The 24,090-nt window shown below is 42.3% G+C and overlaps 1 protein-coding gene across 1 annotated transcript in view; it reads right to left on the bottom strand.

The window, feature by feature from the left end:
- Positions 1–24,090, bottom strand: part of CAMK4 (calcium/calmodulin dependent protein kinase IV) — a 240,192-nt gene that overhangs the window by 87,688 nt on the left and 128,414 nt on the right. The window contains exons 3-4 of the mRNA XM_065936986.1: positions 3,120–3,182; positions 694–776 (exon numbers count right to left, since the gene is read on the bottom strand). Of these exons, the coding sequence (XP_065793058.1) occupies positions 694–776; positions 3,120–3,182 (146 nt within the window). The remainder of the gene's footprint in view (positions 1–693; positions 777–3,119; positions 3,183–24,090) is intronic.

Here is a 24,090-nt window from a genome sequence, read left to right as displayed (position 1 = left end):
CACAGCAAAGAGCTTCCAAGATCACATCAGGGCAAACAGGGAATTCTGAGATGAGGAGGGTGGGAGAGCTATGGAAACTTAAAGCATGCACAAACTTAAAACTTGCACAAATAACGTGTCTGTATTATGCTCTACCAGATTTCTAGACATACTCCCTGCCACCCTCAAACCTCTGCCTTGAGTGATGAATGTATGAACAGACAACTAAAATTGCCTATAATTGGATATAATAGAACATATTTTTCTCTGCAACTTGGAACTTTTTAAAGAGCCTAAAAAAGAAAGTGGGCCTAGAAACAATCATTTGGAGAGAATAGATTTTCACGAGTTTTGAATCATAACAAAGAATACTATTAATACACGCCTAACTATAATTTTCATCAAATACTTTCTCACAAAATATTCTCTTAAATCTTACTGTTGAGCTTAGATTTAGTAAGACTTTTGAAATTATTTTGTATCTAGAAAGTAGATGTTTCCAAAAGTAAATAGAACAATGTTTTTTTTCATTCACTAAGCATCCCAAATTTTCATTTACCCACATCTTATCAAATATTTAAGAATTATCCTAGTAGAAGTTATCAACTGGTATAACATCTCATCATGAAGAATTTCAGGAGAAATTTCCCTTCAGTTATTTTTGGTGATTGGATGCAAAACTGTATTGTAGCTACATTTCTAGGACCCACTCACCTGTCAAACAGCTCTCCTCCGGTGACGAGTTCTAAGACCAGACTGATTTCTGTAGGGGTTTCAAATATCTCTTTAAGTTTTATCTGGGAAAAGATATAAAAAAATCACAAATTCTTTATTTTCATCTTTAGGAAATCATTAAAACTATGGTTACAACAGCACTGTCTGTGATAGCAACATGTTGGATCATGGTTAGTAAAGGTTCCTTATTCCAGCAGCAGGCAGTCACTTGTCACTCTCCAGTTGTTTCTTTATCAGTCACCTCATTTGTTCAAAGATCCTTTTGGCTTTTATATTTTTTCCTTTTGATAGCTAGAGATATCTGCCCTAGAAGCACTTCCTAAATTTTGCCAAATCATCCAAATGTTTGAATTTCAACCGAATTTTAAAAAGACAAACCAGAAGCAAAGAAAACCTCCTAAACCATTTGAAACCATCATGATTGGTAGAGATGCAAATGTTTCTTTCTCTCAGAACAGGACTTCAATTAGGGGTCTGAGACAGAACAGACCAGGTTAAATTCTATCAGCATAGAACAGATAAACAGTTGCTAGTAGATAAAAGAATACTCAGAAAAGTAACAGATATAGTGATTTGACTGATCATAACAGGGTTTTCATGATATTCAGATAATCTGTCCAATTTTGGATATTTTCTTTTGAGAATCAAGTGACCAGGACTGATATATATATTTAAGGAAAATTTCATATTGACTTCTTTTTGAAAGAAATGATAGATTATGTAAAAATGATGACTGTATATGGCAAATTTTGCCAGTTGCTTACCCAAAGCCCTTCTCTCCCTACTCTACTGCAAACAGAACTCTTGTTTAGGGAAGCAAGGTACCTGGTCTCAAATTATGGATTATGGTGAGTCTTAGCCATTTATGATAACCCAGGTCCTTAACTTTCCAGTCTTCATGCAGTTTAGGGTGATTGTGTGACCAGCTGTGGCCAGTAAAATCTGAAGCGAATTCTGCACCTGGAAATTCTGGAAAAGCATTTACTCTTCTTATCAGACTCTGCTGGTTAAACCTTTCCGCTCCCTTCTCTTGAACACAGACCTGGAGACTTGTTTAGACTGTAGAGCAGCCGTATCAGGGCCGCGAGGAAGCACGGAGGCGAAAGCCGCGCCCTGAAGACGGGAGAGCGGGAGCCCCCAGTGGTACAGCGGCTCAGCGGGTAAAGAGCCCATCCGCAATGCAGGAGACGCCGGTCTGATTCCTGGGTCGGGAAGATGCTCTGGAGAAGGGATAGGCTACCCACTCCAGTATCCTTGGGATTCCCTGGTGGCTCAGTTGGTAAGAACCCACCTGCAGTGAGGAAGACCTGGGTTCGATCCCTGGGTTGTGAAGATCCCCTAGAGGAGGGCATGACAACCCACTCTAGTATTCTTGCGTGGAGAATCCCCATGGACAGAGGAGCCTGGTGGGCTACAGTCCACGGGGTCACAAAGAGTCAGACACGACTGAGTGACTAAGGACACAGGGCACAGTGGTTGGGACTCCATGCTTCCAATGCAGGGGGCTCGATCGATCCCAAGTTGGGATCACGAAAAAGGACAAAAGATGGGAGAACCAATGGATGAGTCTTGGATGACATCACTGAGGAGCTGAACTATTGCTAACAACTGCCTACCTTCTGATTTCTTATAAGAAAAATATTTGTTTAGACCACCATATTCAAGTTTTCTGATATTTACAACTGAATTGCTAACTAATAAATAACTTGTAAGCACTTGGCCTTGAGCCGAAGCATGCTGGTCATCCTCTGAGGCACCACAAATTTCTCAGTGAAATGAGTAAAATATTTTAAGTAACTGACTCACTTCATAAAAATAAATTGTGGCCTGGAAAATGGTTCTGTTCTTTTCACTTCATTGGCTCAAGTAAGCTTCCCCCTGCCCTCTCCCTCGGTGCCTTTATCTGGACATAGCCAAGAGCAGAGCTTCCGAGCACGTTTTATTTTCTCCATTCAAGCACATTATTTATTTGAATCTTTGCATTGTTTCTGAAGCAAATACTCTCTCACAGGAGACTCAAATGACTTTGGAAAGCAATGCATTTTCTTCACAGGCATTTTCAGCAATGGCATATTAATAAGATAGGCACACAAAAGGAAAAAGCCTGTGTTTTATTAGAGTGAAAAAAAGCTCTCCAATTTTAGTTATCTTCATGCATGAAAATAACAATGGTATATATTGCGGGTGTGCCCATTTTGAAACTCTTTCAAGGGGTATTATTCTTAAGATTTATTCAGTTAAAGAATTGAAAAACAAGCTCAGATAAGGACAAGAATTAGGCCAAGGTGGCTACTTAGTGGCAGTGAAAGAATCTCCTTCTTATCATGAGAATGGACAGTAAAGAACAAAAATCTCATTCTGCAACTTTGCAGATTATTTGAAATAGTAGGCTAAAAACCACTTACAATGTTTGGATGTGAGAGGCGAAGAAGAACTCCTATCTCAGTTCTTACGATTTTTTTGTCCACCTAAAAGGCAAAATGAGAGAAACTGAAGGATACTCCCACCTTAGAAATGTCTTCATTGTAGCAGAGAATCAGAAACAGCAATAACCACTGGATGAATCAGGTCAATGGCACAGGTGAATTTCTAAGCTTCTTTCTTATGTTACCTCCCTCCCTTTCCGCCCAGCTGCATGTCTTTCCCCTCTGCTTCAGACATGAAGGGAACTAGCTACAAATACGGGTCACAACTCCTCAGACCCTTTATGTGGCTCCTCTGCTGTCAAAAGTCATCCCTATCACCACTCAGGCACAAGTTCAACTCAACCTATTCCTCCTCCTTCTCTTCCTTTCTTTTAAAAGCCTTGATTCAAACGCACTGGAGCTGTCAGCCACTTTACGTGCTTGTTTCCCACAGAAGTGAGCCTATCACCCAGCCCGACCAGTCAGGGGACTCGCTCTGCAGCCAAAGTGACTGAGGCAGAGAATCAACAGCTCCAAGTCATCACAACCAGGCCTCCCCCAACATTTTACTCAAATAACCAACAAAGCATTCTCTTTCCTCGCAAATTGGGAGAGAAAAAGAGGATGGAGTCAGCCACTACCAGGGACTGTTACTGATGCCGTTTGGACCACGTCCCTGAAAACGGAGCCGACGCTGCTAGAGAGGAAGAGTGAGCACCGCTGACTGTGTGACCCCTGGGTGCAGTCCCTCACGGGCGAGTCTGCCAGCTGAGCTTTCCTGCTGTGTGAGCTACCGAATCTCCTCTTCCGCCGACTCTATCTGGAGCTGCTTGATGCCACCAGTGAGGTAAGCTGAAGCAAAGCAGAGGGCTCTAAGAAAATAGTGATTCTAGTTGACATCGAAGCCTGGAGTACAGGTTTGGATAAAGCAGTTCCTCAGACCTATGCCTTCTGGGATGGAAGAGGGCATACAGCTTTCATCATTCTCCAAATATCTCAGGCAGAGAAAAGCTTACAAATCTGACCATTTGACAAAAAGAAAACATGTTCCTTGGAACCAGGGGAGTCAAGGATCTCTTGTGAATGTATATGTAATAAATGCATGCCACATGGTAAGGGTTTAATACAGTTTTGTATGTGCTCAGGCTCATATTAAACAATGAAAAAACAAATAAAAGTGATCTTTTTCAGAGGAAGATTATAATCTAATTTTGGGCATAAAACTCCTCTATAAAATGCCATAAGAAGAAGAATGTAAGCTGTAAACAAGTTTTGTTTTAAAAATTTCATTGTTCAGTGGAGGATCATTTTTCCATGAGTCAGAACATTGCTATCACTCAAACAGTGGGCTAACTCTAAAAGGCTCTGAAGTTATTAGCCATTAAAAGTCACACTATTGTTAAAATAAAGTGAAGAAAGACTTTCTCAAGTGTGCGCGGGTGGTGCTAGTGTGATGTGTGGGACGCTGGTGGCCGCTCAGTGACATCCGGGAGCCTGACCCATGGCATGGAGACTGCACGGTTTGGGGGCGATGTGGTGTTAGAGGAAAACGCTATGCGAGTTCACATACCAGGTGAAACAAATCACCTATTCCATGAAAATTTGCTATTGAACAAAAGACATTCTCCTTGCATCAGATGGGAGATCTCTGACAGAGAGAGGCATCGCTAAAGCAGGCAGACACTGACAGATTTCTTCCGAAGAACTCTTGGCTCACACTCCATTTCAGCTCTGCAGATGCTATTGAGGAAAATCTCCATATACATAATAATTCTTTAATTATTTTAAAAATGTAACACTTTTTCTATCTTTGCTAAGGCATAAATGATATACAAAAACCCACACATAATCAATGTATACCATGTGGTGAGTCTGGACATAAGTTCCCATCACCATAATCAAGGTAATAAATATATCCATCACCTCCAAAAGCTTCCCGTGTCCCTTTGTTGTGTGTGTATGTGTGTGGGGGGGGGGCGTTTAAGAACACTTAATGTGAAATCTACCCTCTAACAAATTTTTAAGCAAACAGTATCTTGCTGTTAACTACAGGCAATGTGCGGTGCAGGAGCTCTCTGGACCTCTCTGACCTTGTACAATTGATGCCCACGGAACAGCAACTCTCCACGCCCTCCCCACCCACCCTTCAGGGAGCACAGGCCTGCTCTCTGCTTCCCTGAGTCTATCTCAGATGTCTCACGTAAGAAGGATTCATCCAGTGAATATGCATTTTTTTAATCACAATCTTCTCCATAGGACAACTTGAATTTCCTCACTAATACAAATATATATATATATATATTTTTTTTTTTTCATTATTGTGTGATGTTTAAAAAAATTTCAGAACATGAGTGTCTATAAGATTTGTTAACAGTCGAACCTATGTTTCATATTACACATTTAATGTTCATGTAATACAAGGTTTTCTTCCTTGTTTTCATAATTTTGATCCATTTAAAATAAGTATCAAAGATATCCTTTAACTCTTTTCACATGATATAGTAAAATCTTTTAATACCAATATGAATCTTAAACAAATCTATTTATTTTAATTAATTTATTTTAATTGGAGGCTAATTACTTTACAATACTGTGGTGGTTTTATCATGTTATGTTAATACATTAAATATCGGGATGCCATCAAAAATTAGTTCTTTGAAAATTATCTTAACTCTGGAAATATTCATAGCAGATTAGATTATTTGGAATAATACTCTTCTAATGTAGTTGTTTGTTTTTAATTCAGAATTAATTTTCCTTAAAGTTAATTTTGCAAAGGGTAATTATTTTCCCACTATACTTAAGATTAGTAGCTCTCAAAGTATGACTGGAGGACCCTTCTGGGTCCCTAAGACTCTTTTCAGGGTATATAACACTTACCCTTTTCCAACAACGCATCTGGGTGAGACCAGATTTTTTTTTCCCTATACTTGAAACAAAACAAATTGAATGCAGAAGCAGTTGAGAATTAAACTGTCTTCTATTGAGCCAGATAATAAAGAGATTTACAAAATAATGACACTCTTCTAAGTATTTTTATCTTTTGGAAAATAAACTTATTTTTCACTGTAAATATTATTTATGTTAAAATATACTAGAACTGGATTCATTACTACTACAGCTTTAGTTAATTAACACTCAAAATTCTTTAATCTCTTATTACAGAGATTCTTCAGTCTCTAATACAGTAAATGCGTGTGTATATGCAGTCTTGTCTGACTCTTTGCGACCCCGTGGACTGTAGCCCAGCAGGCTCCTCCGTCCATGGGATTTCCCAGGCAAGAATACTGGACTGGGTTGTCATTTCCTCCTCCAGGGGATCTTCTTGACCCAGGGATCGAACCCGCATCTCCTGAGTCTTCTGCACTGCAGGTGGATTTTTTACCAGAGTCAGTAAACGTGTAGCTATTTGGGATTCTCAGTGAGTTAGAGAGTAGACAGGGCTCCTATAGCCCACAAGTTTGAGAACTGCTACTCCAGAAACCTCAACATTACACATCTGAAAGCAGAAACTAGAAAAAAAAAACAAAATTGCAGTAATAATTTAAATGAAAGAAAAATGTGAACGCCGTCTCCTCCCTGCTCGCCTGAATGCCGAAGCCCAGACTGAACGCGGGTCATGACTCAAGTGGAGGCCAGGAAGAATCTTAGAAAGAAGAAACTAGAGAAAACTGGGGTATTTACAGTCATCAATCCGCAGAGAGTAAACTGCTTGGCAAAACCTGGACTAGCAGCCAAGGCGATGGCACCTGAGGAACCCAGCAGGAATGAGGCCGAAGGGGAGAAGGGGAAACAGAGACAGACAGACAAACGGCTGAGAAGCCAAGGACAGAGCAAGTCTCAGGTCAGAACATCCTTCCCGCAGAGGTTAGCTGAGAGTCACTCGTCACCTTTTCGAAACAAAGTCTAGAGGTCCCTGGACAGCCGAACTGTGGGGGTGGTTCCCCAAAGGCGTCGCGGCGCGGAGGGCACCCGGGGTGCGTCCTGCCAGCCACCTTGCCTGACACCTCCCCAGGGTTTCTCCCGCTCCAGAGGGTATCGCCGCCTTCCCACTTCTGACTTCCCTTCCAAACACCTGGGCAGGGCCTTCCCTGGTGCCAGCGCAGGGGGTACGGGCTCACCCCGTGTTCCAGGTGCGGGGGCAGCGGAGCCCACGGGCCCAACACTGGGCCAGCCGCGCAGAGCCCGGGGTCTGCGAGCAGAGAGGCCCCGCGGCGCGCGGCCCGCACAGCAGGGCCAGGGGCAGCGCCCGCTGGCACCGCAGACGGCCCGCCGGGCAGTGCGGACACAGGGCGGTCCGGAGCAGACGGCTGACTTTAACATACACGGCGGGTTAGGGAGGGTCTGAGCGCGGGCACGGCCATTCGGAGTAAGTGCTATTTTTCCAAGAACGTAACTGTCAGGCAAGCCACAAAAGCGGGCAGCGACATGAACAGTCATTACTGCCGCTTGAAATTAGCTTCAAGAGCTGCTGTAATTTGCATCTTTCAGAAGCATCCACAGATGGCTTTAACAAATCAACAACAACACTGTTGTATAGGAGTTTTGTCCAATCATGGTCACTCTTGAGTTTTTCATCTGAAAACCCATAAAACATACTTTCACTATGTACAAAATAACTTGGAGAATGTTGGTTTTTAATTGCTAACAATTTTCAATGATAAAAATACACATTACACATATACACAAAAATTGAATACACAAGAAAATTCTAACTGGCTGCAGAGCCCTAAGAACGCAGCAGGTCACGGGGCAGCCGCACCCAGCTGGCACATAGCCCCTCCCCGGAGGACCCACGCACGATCGCCACGCCTTCCAGTTCAGGGGACGGTGGGGAGAGAGGGGATTCACCTCCCAGGAACTTCCTCCTCTTTCCCACTGGCCAGTTTTGGCCCCAAGGTGTTGGATTTGTATGCCTCTGGGCTCCATGTGTAGCCTCGGACAGGCACTTGCGGTGCCATATTGCTTTTCATCAGGTGTCATATCTCATTCAAACTTAGAAGTGGCTGGAGGAGTCAGAAGCTTGAAATGTGTGTCCGGGCTGGCCTACGGATGTCAGCAGCCAGCACGCCATGCAGCCCTGCCTGGTCTGAAGACAGTTAGGTGCAAGGGATCTGGGAGGCCCATGGGCGTTTGGCCCAGTCACAGTGACTCTTGAGTTTTAATCCGTCACAGGAAAATCAGACTGACTGCAATGGGACCAGAGCTGCTTGCCTGATGTACTGTATTTTACTGCCCATCAGAAAGAGCTTTTCTTCCATTTACATTCTTTGTGCCGCTGAATAGCTGCCAATGTGACACTGATAATCTTAGATGGCTTGGACGCATGAAAAGCCATGTTTTAGCCTCCCCATGTGATGACCGCAAAGAGCCAGACATGAGTGAATGACTGAACTGAACTACCTTAAACAGTCAAAGAAATATATCTTTCCATCATCATAAAATCATTTGTACAGTTTTAAAACTCCATGGAAATCAAGATTCCTCAATACTGAAAGAAATCCCAACTTTGCTGTCTGCCTCCATGGAGGGAGAGAGAGAAATGGGTAAGAGGTACAGTTCCATAGTAACATCAGAGAAGAAGGCTCCACCATCGGACAGTCGATCAGACGTGGGCCCTTCACTGAGACACACAGCAAATACACTCCTACGCTGGGATGTGGAAGGCTAAGGGAAAAAAGAAGGAAGAATTGAAAATACATGAAGAAGAAAGTACTGAGGAATTAAGTAGGAAGAAAAAGGAAAACCAGTCTCTGCATGTGAGAATAATGAATAGAGACACAGGCAGTGAAGTAACTGGAAAGGAGAGTAACTGCACCCCCAGATCTCTCGTGGCCTCGATCCTCTGGCCGTCTCAGACGGGGTCGAGATCCAGACTCCGGAGCTCCCAGTACTCTGGGCAAGCTGGCTCCTGCTCTGCTTCTAGGAGTCAGTCAAGTAAGGCAGCATCTCCACATAAACGCTCACTTTCATCTCATTCTCTTTGCAGGGATGGAGATCGTAAGTCTTATTTTGTCTCTGTTAGTTCTCTGACTTTTTAGGCTCATTTTTGGTTTAAACAATGACCAGAGAACATGATGTGAGCTACAGAACTGTGCTCCTTAGATTCTTTGTGAAAAGAGGCAAAATATAAATTATTAATGGTAAGTAAGCAGAAAAGTATCTTTAACTTTTCACAACTCTTTTCTGCACAGTTTTTTCTTAATTTAGCATCCTGTTTTCAGACATATCAACAAGGATGTGTTGGCAATAACATGCTTGGTGAAATGACTTGACAACAGGAGCTTTGTTAAATTCAAGAATGACAGTTTTAACCTACAAGGATTTGAAAGCCAAGAACTGCTACTTGAACACGCATAAACCAAATGTGAGACACATAAAAATATTGAGGTTTTCCTACATGAAGCTATTCTCTCCAATACCTACAGAACTTTAGCCGAATCTGATTATTCCTTTATCTTCATCTAACAGAAACCTGGGCATCTCACGACTACCTTAGTGTAAAGGGTGACTGCTTGCTTTTCTGCCTGAGAAATGGGGAGAATGATATTGCCATTTACTGAGACGGTGAGGACTGGAGAGCATCGGGTTTAGAAAGACGCAAACAGCAGTATGGTCCTGCCCAGAGCTGGACTCACACACTATTCACCGCCTGGGACTATCGCTGGCGCGTGTGTCTGCTCCGTTGCCGAGTCGTGTCGACTCTGTGCGACCCCGTGGACTGTAGCCCACCAGGCTCCTCTGTCCATGGGGTTCTCCAGTCAAGAATATAGGAGTAGGTTGCCACTTCCGACTCCAGAGGATCTTCCTAACCCAGGGATGGAACCCATGTCTCCAGCATCTCCTGCCTTGCAGGCGGATTCTTTACCACTGAGTCATCTACTGTAGCTCGCTGATCATCAAATTGATCTTTGAAGAATCAAAGATCGTCTCCACTTCTGAGCCTTTTCACTTTGTCCTTGACAATCTTTTGTCTTGAATGTTCTTCTCCAAGATATTTCAGCACAACTTTGGACTCAGAGGAGAAGGGAAGGGGCAGTAACACAGAGGAGGTGACGGCTCAGCAGTGACGCCTCAGTGGTGGGGGCCGGGAGGCGCCACAGGCGTGGCGGGGTGGGGCAGAAAGAAGACGTGAGTGGCGGAGGAGCCAGTCTCCTATTTCACACTTAGTGAGATTAGTCTAATGCCAATCTGACTCTAATCAGAATGAGAAGATAAACTAATAAAGCTCAAATAAGCTTGGTTTTGAGAACTGTGAAACAATGTGTTTTGGTAGTTCTGTGATGACTGCCTCCTACTCTGCATTCTCTGAAACATTTGGGAGAATGAAATAGAGGAAAGGGGAGCTTTCCAAAAGAGGAGGAGCCTGAGGATCGGAACAGGATTTAGGCTAGAAAAAAATGCCTCTTAGAAGCTCAGCCCAGAAAAAAGGACAGGTGTCTTTCAGAACTTGAAACCTCTGTACATCAGGTAGGTTCAGAAGAGAGCAGCTCTCTCAAGGGAGGCTACCTCTTCTCCTTCATTCTTAAAGTCTAAAATACGAGCCTTCCTGCTCGCAGATGCTAGAAACCCTTTCACAGGGAACAGGCTTTTACTTAACAGTGAATGAAGCAGGCTTAAAATATTCCTGGGAGAGATAACAAACTGAACAAAGCTTATACAGAAGATTTGACTGATGCCAGACTTTCTTTAGAAACAGATTTGACAGAGGGAGAGAAAAATGGGAAAAGAACACGATATATAAAGTAGAAAGGACGTTACATACCTCTTTCTGGAGAAGGGAAGGGGTACCCACTCCAGTATTCTGGCCTAGAGAATTTCATGGACTGTACAGTTCATGGGGTTGCAAAGAGTCAGACACGACTGAGCAAATTTCACTTTTACTTTTCTCCTATTTCATCTCTGTATCTCTCCCTGGCATTAAGAATACATGGCGGGGGTCACCCTCATTTAATACGTCTTTTCTTTAAAAACATCTCATTCCCCAATCCCTCACCCCTCTTCCTGCTTTCAAAGTGTAACTCTGCTCCCCTTAGCAGAAAACCTCTCCAGAGTGGTCTCTGTATTCTTTCTCCACTTCCTCCTCCCTTTCCTCATAGATTTGTCAGTGAAATTCAATCTGGCTTCATCTGCTTTTATAGGAGAGACCAGAGGTCTCCTTGAAGGAGACTACATTTCTGATCTTATCTTACTCTGTCAGCAGCATTTGATAGAATATCTGATCACTCCCTTCTTCACATGAAATTGATTATACCATGTCACCATTCTGGTCTGACTTTTCTTCTACTTTAAAGGCTACAAGTATTATAATCCTCCCTACCTAGTAGCCCTGCTCTGATTTTTAACCTCCGATCACTCCCTCTGCATGCAGCAGCCAGTGATATCTTTAAAATGTAAATCAGGTCATGTCCCTCACCAGTTTAAATGCTGGCACCCCACTGTGCTCAGAATAAAGCTACCTCCTGGTCCCAAGGCCTTACAGCTCCGGATGGGGACTCACCCTTGTGGGCGGGTGTCGTTTCCCTGCTACACTGGCCACTCGGCTCCAGACCAGGCTCCAGGCCTCCTCCCTTTGACCCTCCCACTTCACTCAGAAAGCAACGGAGAGGCTTTCCCAGGTCACTGCACCAAAAGAAGGCACATGCATGTATACACGGGGCTTCCGGGTAGCTCAGGGAAAAAGAATCTGCCTGCAGTGGAGGAGCCGCAGGAGACTCAGGTTCAACCCCTGGGTCGGAAGACCCCTGGAGGAAGGCAGGGTTGCCCACTCCAGGACTCTTGCCTGGAGAGTTCCATGGACAGAGGAGCCTGGCAGAGTCCATGCCACAGAGTCAGACATGGCTGAAGTGGATTGGCACGCAGGCAGGCCCACATACACACACGACCGTGATCATCACTCTAGTCCCTTCATAAAGTTACACAAATCTGTTACCATTGCTTTTAAGTTACCTGCTTCCTCCACCAGAACATAAGCTCTATAATAGCAAATGGCCTATTTTTACCCATCAGTAACTCCAACATTACTTACCAACACCTGCTATATATTAATTTATTGAATAAATAAATGAGGGATGGTGCTAGTGTTTGAATATAAAAGATAAGTGGCTCTGGTTTAACAGCTTTGTTTAGATGAGAGTGGGTTTGGTTAGCCATTTATCCTCCTGCCAGCCAAATCATGTCATCAACACCAGGAGTGGAGAGCGCCTGTCTCACAGGCAGAGCTGAGTACCCAGATCGTCCAGTCTATACAGGTAAGAGCTGTGATTTCTCAACTGTGAGCTACAAAGAATCACTATACTACTTATTCTAGATTGCACTCTCCCGGGATAAATAGGGACTGTTCCAAGAAACAGAAGTAATAAAAGCTCTGGAGGAGTCCCTGCCTTTCTAAGCCCACTGCGGCATCCCACAGCTGCTCCTCTCCCCCGGGGAGGTTACAGAGAGCGTCACAGCTTCTCCTTCAAGCAGGACACCCTGACTGCCATTTGTGTGACCCACACTGTGTATCAAACACAACCACAGAGGAGATTAAATGAGAGTGAAATGATGAAAATCAGAAAGGAGAACAGTGAGAACTAGAATCCATATGCATTCCCAAAGAAGGAGAAGTGAGATCTTGGAAAGCAGAGAAATCAGGGACACGACTATGAATATTCTGCTCTGTCTCTGTCCCTGTCAAGGGACAGTTCAAAAGAAAAACTTTGCTGGATTTCAACTCCCATATTCCCCAGTGAGGTGACTTCAACACCCTCATGATCGAACCCATGCAAAAATGAAATTGATATCCGGTGATAAAAAATAAATATAGTGTTAGCCTCCCAAATGTTCTGTTATGTTCATGTTGTCAGGGCTGGAAGAAAATAAATGAATATTATTTATTTTTTACAGGTATCACAGTCACTTTTTTTTAAAGTAAAATATAAAAAGCAAAAGAGAGTAGTAACGTATCTACCATTTTAACATTGCCATTTTATTTACTTTCCTTTTAAAAATTGTGCATATTTCCTTATATATTTAAAATGGAAATACAGTTTTGTGTCTTACAATGTTCACTGAAAATATCATAAAGTTTTATGACTACCTAATATTTGTAAGGGGCTTCCCTCGTAACTCCATTGGTAAAGAATCTGCCTGCAATGCAGCAGACATGGGTTCGATTCCTGAGTTGGGAAGATCCCCTGGAGAAGGAAAGGGCAACTCACTCCAGTACTCTTGCCTGGAGAATCCCGTGGACAGAGGAGCCTGGTGGGCTACAGTCCATGGGGTTGCACGAGTTGGACTAGACTTAGTGACTAGACCACCGCCAGTGTTCATTAGCAGAGTGCAAAGGAGCTTCCTAATGGCCCAGTGTCATCAGTGGTCAGATAGCCCTTCCCTGGGGTCTCAGACGGTAAAGATTTGCCTGCAATGCAAGAGATCTGCATTTGATCCCTGGGTTGGGAAGATCCCCTGGAGAAAGAAATGGCTACCCACTCCAGTACTCTTGCCTGAGAATTCCATCAACAGAGGAGCCTGGCGGGCTACTGTCCCTGGAGGGGCAAAGAGTCAGACACGACTGAGTGACTAACACTAACTTATGGTTAGGTACTTTAAAAATTTCTTACATTTTGTTACTAATATAAGTCATTCTGTAATGAACATCCTTGGCTGTACTTTTAAAAAAATTTAGTTTGAATTCTGGACCTACCATTTAGAGTCTTTTATAAAGTCTCTTTTCCATGTGAGGATTATTTCAATTTCTTCATGGATAAGATGGGGATAATAATTGCTACCCTACACATTTTATTGTTATAAGGATTAAATGAGAATATACACAAAATCTCTTGGCCCATGGTAGATGTTCAGTGTCGTTCCTGAAATAATTTGTAAAAGCAAGGTAAACATTTCCCAGTTTTCTATTTCCAATTTTCTAAGTCTTTCCATAAAAATTAATCCAACGAAAACAAACTCAACCCTAGAAATAAAGGTATATACGACAGCATTCCAGTTCTAGTAAGGAAAAATGTCTAACAAGCAGGAAATTATAGTTTTTATTTATCCTTTTTCCCTAAAAGTTGAAGACAGTTTTATTAAAATCCTAAACTATGTCCAATATAATCTTGCTGAATGGTAGTCAAAGAGGAGAATTGATGCCTCTTTGCATTCAGATTTAAACACATTCCTTCACCTTTTTTTTTTTTTTCATTTAATTTTATTAGTTGGAGGCTAACTAGTTTACAATATTGTAGTGGGTTTTGCCATACATTGACATGAATCAGTCATGGATTTACATGTCTTCCCCATCCTGATCCCCCCTCCTGCCTCCCTCCCCACCTCATCCCTCTGGGTCTTCCCAGTGCACCAGCCCTGAGCGCTTGTCTCATGCATCCAACAGGGGCTGGTGATCTGTTTCACACTTGATAGTATACTTGTTTCAATGCTGTTCTCTCTGAACATCCCACCCTCACCGTCTCCTACAGAGTTTAAACGTCTATTCTGTGCATCTGTGTCTCTTTTTCTGTTTTGCATATAGGGTTATCATTACTGTCTCTTTAAATTCCATATATATGCATTAGTATACTATATTGGTGTTTATCTTTCTGGCTTACTTAACTCTGTATAATGGGCTCCAGTTTTATCCATCTCATTAGAACTGATACAAATGAATTCTTTTTAATGGCTGAATAATATTCCATGGTGTATATGTACCACAGCTTCCTTATCCATTCGTCTGCTGATGGGCATCTAGGTTGCTTCCATGTCCTGGCTATTATAAACAGTGCTGCGATGAACATTGGGGTGCACGTGTCTCTTTCAGATCTGGTTTCCGTGGTGTGTATGCCCAGGAGTGGGATTGCTGGGTCATATGGCAGTTCTATTTCCAGTTTTTTAAGGAATCTCCACACTGTTCTCCATAGTGGCTGTACTAGTTTGCATTCCCACCAACAGTGTAAGAGGGTTCCCTTTTCTCCACACCCTCTCCAGCATTTATTGCTTGTAGACTTTTGGATAGCAGCCATCCTGACTGGCGTGTAATGGTACCTCATTGTGGTTTTGATTTGCATTTCTCTGATAATGAGTGATGTGGAGCATCTTTTCATGTGTTTGTTAGCCATCTGTATGTCTTCTTTGGAGAAATGTCTATTTAGATCTTTGGCCCATTTTTTGATTGGGTCATTTATTTTTCTGGAATTGAGCTGCAGGAGTTGCTTGTATATTTTTGAGATTAATCCTTTGTCTGTTTTTTCATTTGCTATTATTTTCTCCCATTCTGAAGGCTGTCTTTTCACCTTGCTTATAGTGTCCTTTGTTGTGCAAACGTTTTTAAGTTTCATTTGGTCCCATTTGTTTATTTTTGCTTTTATTTCCAATATTCTGGGAGGTGCTTCATAGAGGATCTTGCTGTGATTTATGTCAGAGAGTGTTTTGCCTATGTTCTCCTCTAGGAGTTTTATAGCTTCTGGTCTTACATTTAGATCTTTAATCCATTTTGAGTTTATTTTTGTCCTTCACCTTTTTTTGAAGACTGGGATGAGAGCTGTCCTACTTTACTTAAGCTCCATAGAAGCTTCAAGGTCATTTCTCATGTTTATTAATTACTGCTGACCGTCAGGGTAACACCTGGGTTACTACAGACCTGGGGATCAGCCAGATCCTACAGACATTCAAGTTCTAACAGGACTGGAACAAATTCGTCATGTCCCTTTTGTTCTTTTTCGTCATTTTCACACCATCAAGGCAGTACTTTTCAAAGCACTTTACAACTTACTAAGGAAGCATGAAAACAGCAAAATTCAGTTCTCATTTTATATTGCTTTCAGTTGGACAGCAATGACTTGGTACAATCCCCAAACCATTTGAAGTGAAGGGCAGAACACTGTGTTTTCAGATGCCTGAATTCTCCCTTTGATCCTAAAACTAGGTGATCATCTACGAGACACAAAACTGAGAATTTAGATATTCAAGACGCTTATGACTTTGTAACCTGTCAAAGAACAAAAAACAAATAACTAAGACAAAAAGTGCTCCTGGAAATACTATCTTTTAAGTACCATCTTGGGGTTGAATACCTTTCTGAGGATAGCTTTGAGTAGGGGAACTGGATGCTCTTTAGCTCCTTGACAATCTCTCTAAGATAATTAAGACTTTCAGATACCCCAGTTAAAATTGTTCAAAAATGCTAAAAACTTCCTCTAAAAAGGAAAAGAACATGCTATAGACAAAAAAGACTTTTAAATGATCCTAAAAGTAACATCATAAAGCTCTAGGGCTACAATAAGAATGAGATACTATAAATCTTAATGATTTAAGGTCTGTAGAAAAACTCCCGGTTGATTTTGCTCCACGGCGGTATTCTCTCTCATTGCATAAAGTTGAATTTGCCTTCTTTGGTGAGGAATCATCTTAACATCTTAACCCAGAGCTTCATTTTTCTGGAGAGATCAGATGCTTCCAGAAATCAACAGTGGAAGCATACCGGCTCAGTCCTCCTCAGTTTCTGTGCAGTGATGTGTGTGTCCTCTATGCACCATCAGCATGCTCTCCACTCTTTTCTGGACGGAACGGCTCAGCTATAAAGCTCCACATTGACTGACTGGGCAGATGTGCATACATTCCATGCTGCGGATCCAGCACTGCTCCCTCTCTTGCCAACAGTCCCCAGGATTGTCAGGGTGCGAGGAATGCAGTGGAAAGGGCCTGTGATCCAAGCACTGGGTGGTCCTGTCCTCCTCTGAGTGTCTGATCGTATTCATGCCCACGGTGTGTTGATGTGCCCCACGGCCGTCTGCAGCCGCCACGCCCTGGCCTCCCCGGCCCGGGGGTCAGCGCCGGCAGTGGCCGTGTGTACCTCTGTCCTGTGCTCACGGAAGGGGCCACGCTCCACGGTGACAGCCGCCCTTGAACCCAGAAGCCACTGTAGGAAGAGCAGGTGACAGAGAAACAGCTCCAAGACAGAGCTGGATTTACACTGAATGTTTACCCTAGAGAAATTCTTTTAAGCTAAAAGAGACTCAAACTGGAAAAAAGCTAAGATATTTTTGTCTAAAACTTTTAAGTACTTTCCCCCCAGATACCCAGTTGGTACCAGATTCAGCAAGAATTTTAACTGTCATAGAAAATAAAGGATGCTTAAATTTCTTCTTTTATGCAGATATAAATATGGTAGGTAAATCATGACACTTATCCATATTTCCTTCATAAAATATGTCAAAATTTAAAAGATGAGGATAGCAAACTTGGATTCACTTTGATTTATCAATTAAAAAAGTCATTCACAGTCTATACTACTTTATTATTTTTGTCACACCTAGAAACTGATCATGACACCCAAATATGTCCTGATGCTATAATGGAAAAATAGTTCTAAACTGTCCTGATCTCAAAATTTCAAAGAAAAATCCTCCCAGTGACAGCCTGGTATCCTGTGGGGCAAAAAGCATTGTAGATATACCTATCCATTTGATACATTTTTCAGACCTCTGGGATAGAGCTCAAGTATGAGTAGCTTTAACTAAACGCACCCTGTGATGCTGACACTTGGAACGGAGGGCACACTGGAATTCCACACGCACGGCCTGTGGCGGGACCATCGGCATCCTATCTACCCATGAGACAAGAGAGAAAAGACGCCACATACACCACTGGACCATCGTGCGGCCGGTGTCAGGAAGACGAAGGCGGCCACACCCCAACGGTGCCCATTACACGCTCCAGTACTATCTTCCATTCCTTAGTGGGCGCTGCATGCTGACACTCACTAGCCTGAGGCTTTACAGCATCTAGAAAAGAAACACGTTGCTTGCTTTCTCTGTTCACAGGAAGCCCCGTTTCGCAGAGTGACTTGATCTGCACTCAGCTTCGGTGTCTGTGTGTCAGTCCACAAAGGCTTTTTCATCCTTAATCAGATTAGCAAGGAGCAGTATCTAGCTTCAGTACCAGATCGGGGCCACGATCACTCCTTCCTTTTTTTCTAGCCTTTTTTCTCTTTCAGGACCCAGCTGGGATCAAACAGAAAGGGCTCAGATTTAGGACTCCATGCTATTGAGTCTTTCGGTTTCCAGGGAAATTCCCATGAAGAATTTTTGCATTAACATATGAAAGGGGTTACTACAGACTGCTGAATAATTAAGTGTGGCTCCCATTTTTATTCTTTCCTGTTAAAATTGCTGAACTGGCATATGGTAATCTGAGAACTCTTTCTTTAAAAACAAACTGCTGTAAGCTAATTCAATACTGAAAATTATTTGGATTTCTTCTAACCAATATCTTATGCAAACAGTCATTCATTTCTTCTCTCTCAGCAGATTGACAGTCTGGAGTTCCAGGACTTGATCTCCTCTTAGCCGTTTTTCTCTCCTCTCTTCTTACATTGTCTGGATAGATGCAGCTTTGACCATTATTCAACCTTTACCACAAATAAATATAAAAATCAAAACTTATTAGAATGTTTTTCATGGTTAGCACTAAGCTTACAGCCCTTCTCCTCCTCACTAAGTCAGGGATCCTGAGGGCGCCTGCAGGCTCATGCTTCTCCCGGCTCTTCCAGCCTTCCTGGCTGTGGCCCATGCACTCCCCGGCTCTGCCCCCCGGAGCTCACACGTCAGGGGTCCTGAGGGCGCCTGCAGGCTCACCCTGTCTCTCCTTTCCGGCTGTGGCCCGTCCGCTCCGCTCCCCAGCTCTCCGTCCCGGAGCTCCTCGCAGCCTCTCTGCACCTCTCCTCTGGTTACCAGACCTTCCGCACTCAGGTCTCTGATGAAGCTCCGTCTCTATCTTCTGCTAGGGAATGGTGACATAAGCTCTCCCTCTAAGATTTCCTCTAGTTCGGGCTAGTCACTCCTGCTGCTGCTCCACAGACTTCATATAAAGGGTGAAGACCATTTTGGATCCAACCACTCACCACTTATAAAAGTACTAGAGGGTTTAACGTGATAAGCTGAGTAGATGGCATAAGTGCACAGTATGTTTCTTTCGGATAACAGCACACAGACCAGGACTGGTATATTCAGTATCTCCCCTTCTTCATCTCTTTCCTTCTCCCTCCTCCTCTGGGGCTTCCCTGGTGGCACAGAGAGTAAGAATCTGCCTTCAATGCAGGAGACCTGGGTTCAACCTCTGGGTCGGGAAGATTCCCAGAAGAAGGGAATGGCTACGCACTGCAGTATTCCTGCTTAGAAAAGTCAAGGGACAGAGAAGCCTGGTGGGCTACACTCCATGGGGTCACAAAGAGTCGGACACGCCTGAGTGACGAACACTTGCACTCTACGCCCCCAGCCCTTCGGGGTAAATCAAGGCAGCCGTTCCGTGAGCTGCGGCATTAGAACACATACTCCCCTTGCACCGGCTTGCCTCTAAATTATGGTGTTATTTTTTAAAAAGCAACAAAATGCCTGTGAAAAATCAATATAATGAGAAGATAGATAAGTGAGCTGAATTGTGATGGATTCCAGCAGCGTTTCTATCAAAAAAAAAAAAAAAAATCAAATTAGAATGACTAAGTTTCTCTAAGAACATCCAGACTTCCAAGTGGATCTCTGAATGGTAAAGCATACAAATCAGGCCAAGATTAACATTCTACCTGGTTATCTCTCTTCTCTTGTAGACATACACTTGTCGCAAACTCAATAGAAATATCCCTGTCCCTATTCCAGGGTACCTAGCTTAATAGCAATAGCCCCTATGAAAATCAATAGGTTCCAACAGACAGAACGCTTGATGTTTCACTTCACTTGACACAGCTTGTTATCTGCAAGCTACTTTCCTTAATGTGTTCTGAGACCTCAATTGGGCCCAAAAAGTCTATTTGGGCCAGTGATTTATCATTGTCCTCTCCATCACTGACCAAGGGCGACCTTAACTGCACTTCTAGAGCCTACCTGTGAGTGGTTCAAAGTAGCTACATTTAAAGTATTAGCAAAGTTTAATAGATGCATATCTTTAACCCAGATTAACCTAGCCATCATTCTTACCTATGTCACAGAAATTGAGAGCAAATGGCCTATGATCAGTTTTCCATGTTCCCAAAGGTTAGACAGAAAGAGATAAGAGCAGGTAACCTTCAGTTTACTGAGTGGAATCAATAGCATTACTTCCATTTCAGAACTGAAGAAGCTGAAAACTCCTCTAATGGAGATGTCCTAGAGATCCAGCTACTGAGAGTTTGAGGTAGGCCTGCGTGTTTTCTACAATTCAATCTAGAGCAACCTTTTAAAGTCTGCTGCGGCAGCACAGTTACATGCTCCAAGATCTAATTCATAAGGACATCAGGAAAAAGGAACACGAGAACACGAGTAGACTAACTCACAGAATGATCAGCAAAGCACAATGTGTAGCTCTTCAACCAGCTGAGAAGAGATTAAAAGCCTCTTTTAGCCTTTGGGCATTTAATAAAAATTTTGTAAAAGTTAGAAACATTACCAAGTGAATGTTAAATTGCTCAAGAAAAGCTTTTCCAGTAATCTATAGGTAACTTTATATTATAATAACTAAAATAGACAACATTTAGACCCAGAACACGTTCTTCACTACAGATCAAGAGACAGTGCTCCAACGTCAAGAATCAGAATAAAACAGGAGGAATGAATGAATCTAGGAATCATGGGCATCCAAGATTTAAGTATGGGGTCATATGACCGGAAATCTTTAGTATCACAATAAATTTTATCGATAATAGTAAAGTAGGGGGTGGATGAATTGGGAGGTCAAGATTGACATATATACACTACTGATACTATGTATAAAAGAGATAAACAGTGAGAACCGACTACATAGCTCAGGAAACCCTGCTCAGTCCTCTGGTGACCTAAAGTGGAAGGAGATCGGAAAACACGGGGTGTATGTATATGTATAGTGGACTCACTTTACTGTGAAGCAGAAGCTAACACAACACTGTAAAGCAACTACACGCCAATAAAAATTAATTTTAAAAAGATACATATCCATTTTCAGCAGATTATTTTAAAAGGACTCCCAAAATGATATAATTTATTCATACAGCAGTATACAACATATATGGTGGCTCACTGCTTAGTTTTCAATAAAGCTAATGAAAACATTAGAATTACACAGAATAAGATAGCACTCAGTTCAGTTCAGTTCAGCCCAGTTGCTTAGTCGTGTCCGACTCTTTGCAACCCCATGAATCACAGCACGCCAGGCCTCCCTGTCCATCACTAACTCCTGGAGTTTACTCAAACTCATGTCCATCGAGTCGGTGATGCCATCCAGCCATCTCATCCTCTGTCATCCCCTTCTCCTCCTGCCCCCAAGCATCAGGGTCTTTTCAAATGAGTCAGCTCTTCACATCGTGGCCAAAGTACTGGAGTTTCAGCTTCAGCATCAGTCCTTCCAGTGAACACCCAGGACTAATCTCCTTCAGGATGGACTGGTTGGATCTCCTTGCAGTCCAAGGGACTCTCAAGAGTCTTCTCCAACACCACAGTTCAAAAGTATCAATTCTTCGGTGCTCAGCCTTCTTCACAGTCCAACTCCCACATCCATAGGTGACCACTGGAAAAACCATAGACTTGACTGGACAGACCTTTGTTGGCAAATAATGTCTCTGCTTTTTAATATGCTATCTAGGTTGGTCATAACTTTCCTTTGAAGGAGTAAGCATCTTTTAATTTCATGGCTGCAATCACCACCTGCAGTGATTTTGGAGCCCCAAAAAATAAAGTCAGCCACTGTTTCCACTGTTTCCCCATCTATTTCCCATGAAGTGATGGGACCGGATGCCATATTGTAATATAAAATATCTGTGTGGTTATTGTTGTTGTTCAGTTTCTAAGTTGTGTCTGACTCTTTGTGACCCCACCTATTACAATTAACAATAGAAAAATGTTCACCATTTATTATATGCTCCCTAGGTACTGAGAAATACTTTACATAAATTATCTCTTTGTAGTTGTTAGTAAAATGCCATGAACTAGATGTTCTTAAACCCATTTCACAGATGAAGAAACTAACATTAAGAGATGTACATATCTGCTGTAAAGTCATCCAGATAGTGATGGCGGAAGTAATCCTGAACTCAGGCTGCTTGGCTCCACAGTCCCTGATCTTACCCCACAACTAAGCCGTTCCTACGGAGAGTCAGGAGACTGAGATGGGCTCTCAGACTCATAATCTCTGAATCTACACACTGAGACTAACCTTAGATTCCATATTGGCTATTCATAGAAGGATTTTACAGTAAACGGAGTGCAGTCTTTTTTAAGGGTTCGAATATTTATCTCCAAAACTCCAGGGACACTATAAACGATTGATGATCATAATTTTCTTAAATCTCAACCAGTTCCTGAAAATGAGTCATATTGATACAGCTGAAGTGTGATTATTTACACACACCCCAAGGTCTGTACTCTTAGGAAAAGAGATGTTTCTGACTTGTTCCTCTATTATCCCCCAATTCTTCAAAAGTTGCGATTCCATTTAACTCAGCAAAAGTCAGTCCAGACTGAAGGTTCCATCTGCTTAATCTGTTCAAATTTTGACACTTTCTTGAATCTGTTTTTTCCTTCTACGCAGTTTTAAGTTTAGCATTTTCAAAAGTCTTATAATACCAACAGAATGTCCTGTCAGAATCCTTTAATATTCCAAAGTTGTCCACCTGAGGACGTAGCTTATGAAAATCTTTCTCCTCTATTTCAATTTCCTCTAAATATCACATGAAATGGAGATGACAAAAGGCTCATGAGTGAAAGAAAATGGCAAGACTTGTTTCCTTTACCCTGGACTTGCTTTACAAAGTCTGCAGTTCCCCTGATACTAGTCCTTACATGCAAGGTAGGGAGTTACTAATGGGCAACAGAGATGGCACTGGCTGTGAACCTGTGTTTCAGAATAAAAAGTTACAAAATGAGATACTCTTCCCGGGAGGAGAGTAGGCATGCCACTTCAAGTGACTTCATGACTTCTTTGGTCCAACGATCTCTAATACTATTTTGAAAAAAATTTCAAAATAAACCACCTATAGGAGTGGGTTGCTATTTCCTTCCCCAGCGGCTCTTCCCGACCCAGGGAGTGAACCTGGGTCTCCTGTATTGCAGGCAATTTTTTTTTTTTTTTTTTTACCGATTGAGCCACCAGGGAAGTCCAAACAACCCAAAGAACCCTTCAATTCATTTTCCTTCTTGTTCAATTTCACTACTATCGAAGCTTTATCCTCATTAACAATGCAGTGAGATAAATGGATCTTGTTTCTGGAAGCGCTCAGGAGTTTCAGTACAGTAAAAAGTTGGCTCAACTATTAATACCATTTTCTGCTTTCTGGCACTTCAGTACTTCTATAATAGAGTCACTGTTGTTTATCACAACATTTAGAAACTGTAAGATCTTGAAACACTTTCTGAATGGCCAAAGAAAAGTTAAGTTGAACAACATCTCAATGGTTAAGTATGTTTTAAAACTAATTTTTTGTTAGGAGAATTTTTTCATACACTAAAATTTTGAAATACCAGCATGAACATTAGTATATTGTCCTAATTAGTAACTATTGATTTCTGTCATATTTTCTTTCTCTCTCCCTTTATGTGCACACACATACACACATTTTTTGGTTGAGAATTATTTGAAACTAAGTTCCAGACATTAATAATGTTGGTCATTATTAATGTATTCTAAATCTAGAAATGAAAGTTATCTATAGATAAAGAACATGGTGTTATATCCATATATTCATTGACAACAATAAGCCTTTGACTGTGTGAATCACAACAAACTGTGGAAAGTTCTTAAAGAGATGGGAATACCAGACCACCTTACTTGCCTCCTGAGAAACCTCTATGCAGCAGTTAGGTCAAGAAGCAACAGTTAGAACCAGACATGGAACAATGAACTGGTTCAAAATTGGGAAAGGAGTACATCAAGGCTGTATATTGTCACCCTGCTTATTTAACTTCTATGCAGACTGCCTGTGGTAGGATCCCCCTGGTGGCTCAGAGGGTGAAAGCATTTGTCTACAATGCGGGAGACCTGGACTTGATCCCTGGGT

Source organism: Muntiacus reevesi, chromosome 1 (assembly GCF_963930625.1).
Source record: "Muntiacus reevesi chromosome 1, mMunRee1.1, whole genome shotgun sequence".
NCBI lineage: Eukaryota > Metazoa > Chordata > Mammalia > Artiodactyla > Cervidae > Muntiacus > Muntiacus reevesi.
The sequence above is the reverse complement of the archived record's forward strand: the minus strand, read 5'-3'. Positions and strand labels throughout refer to the sequence as shown.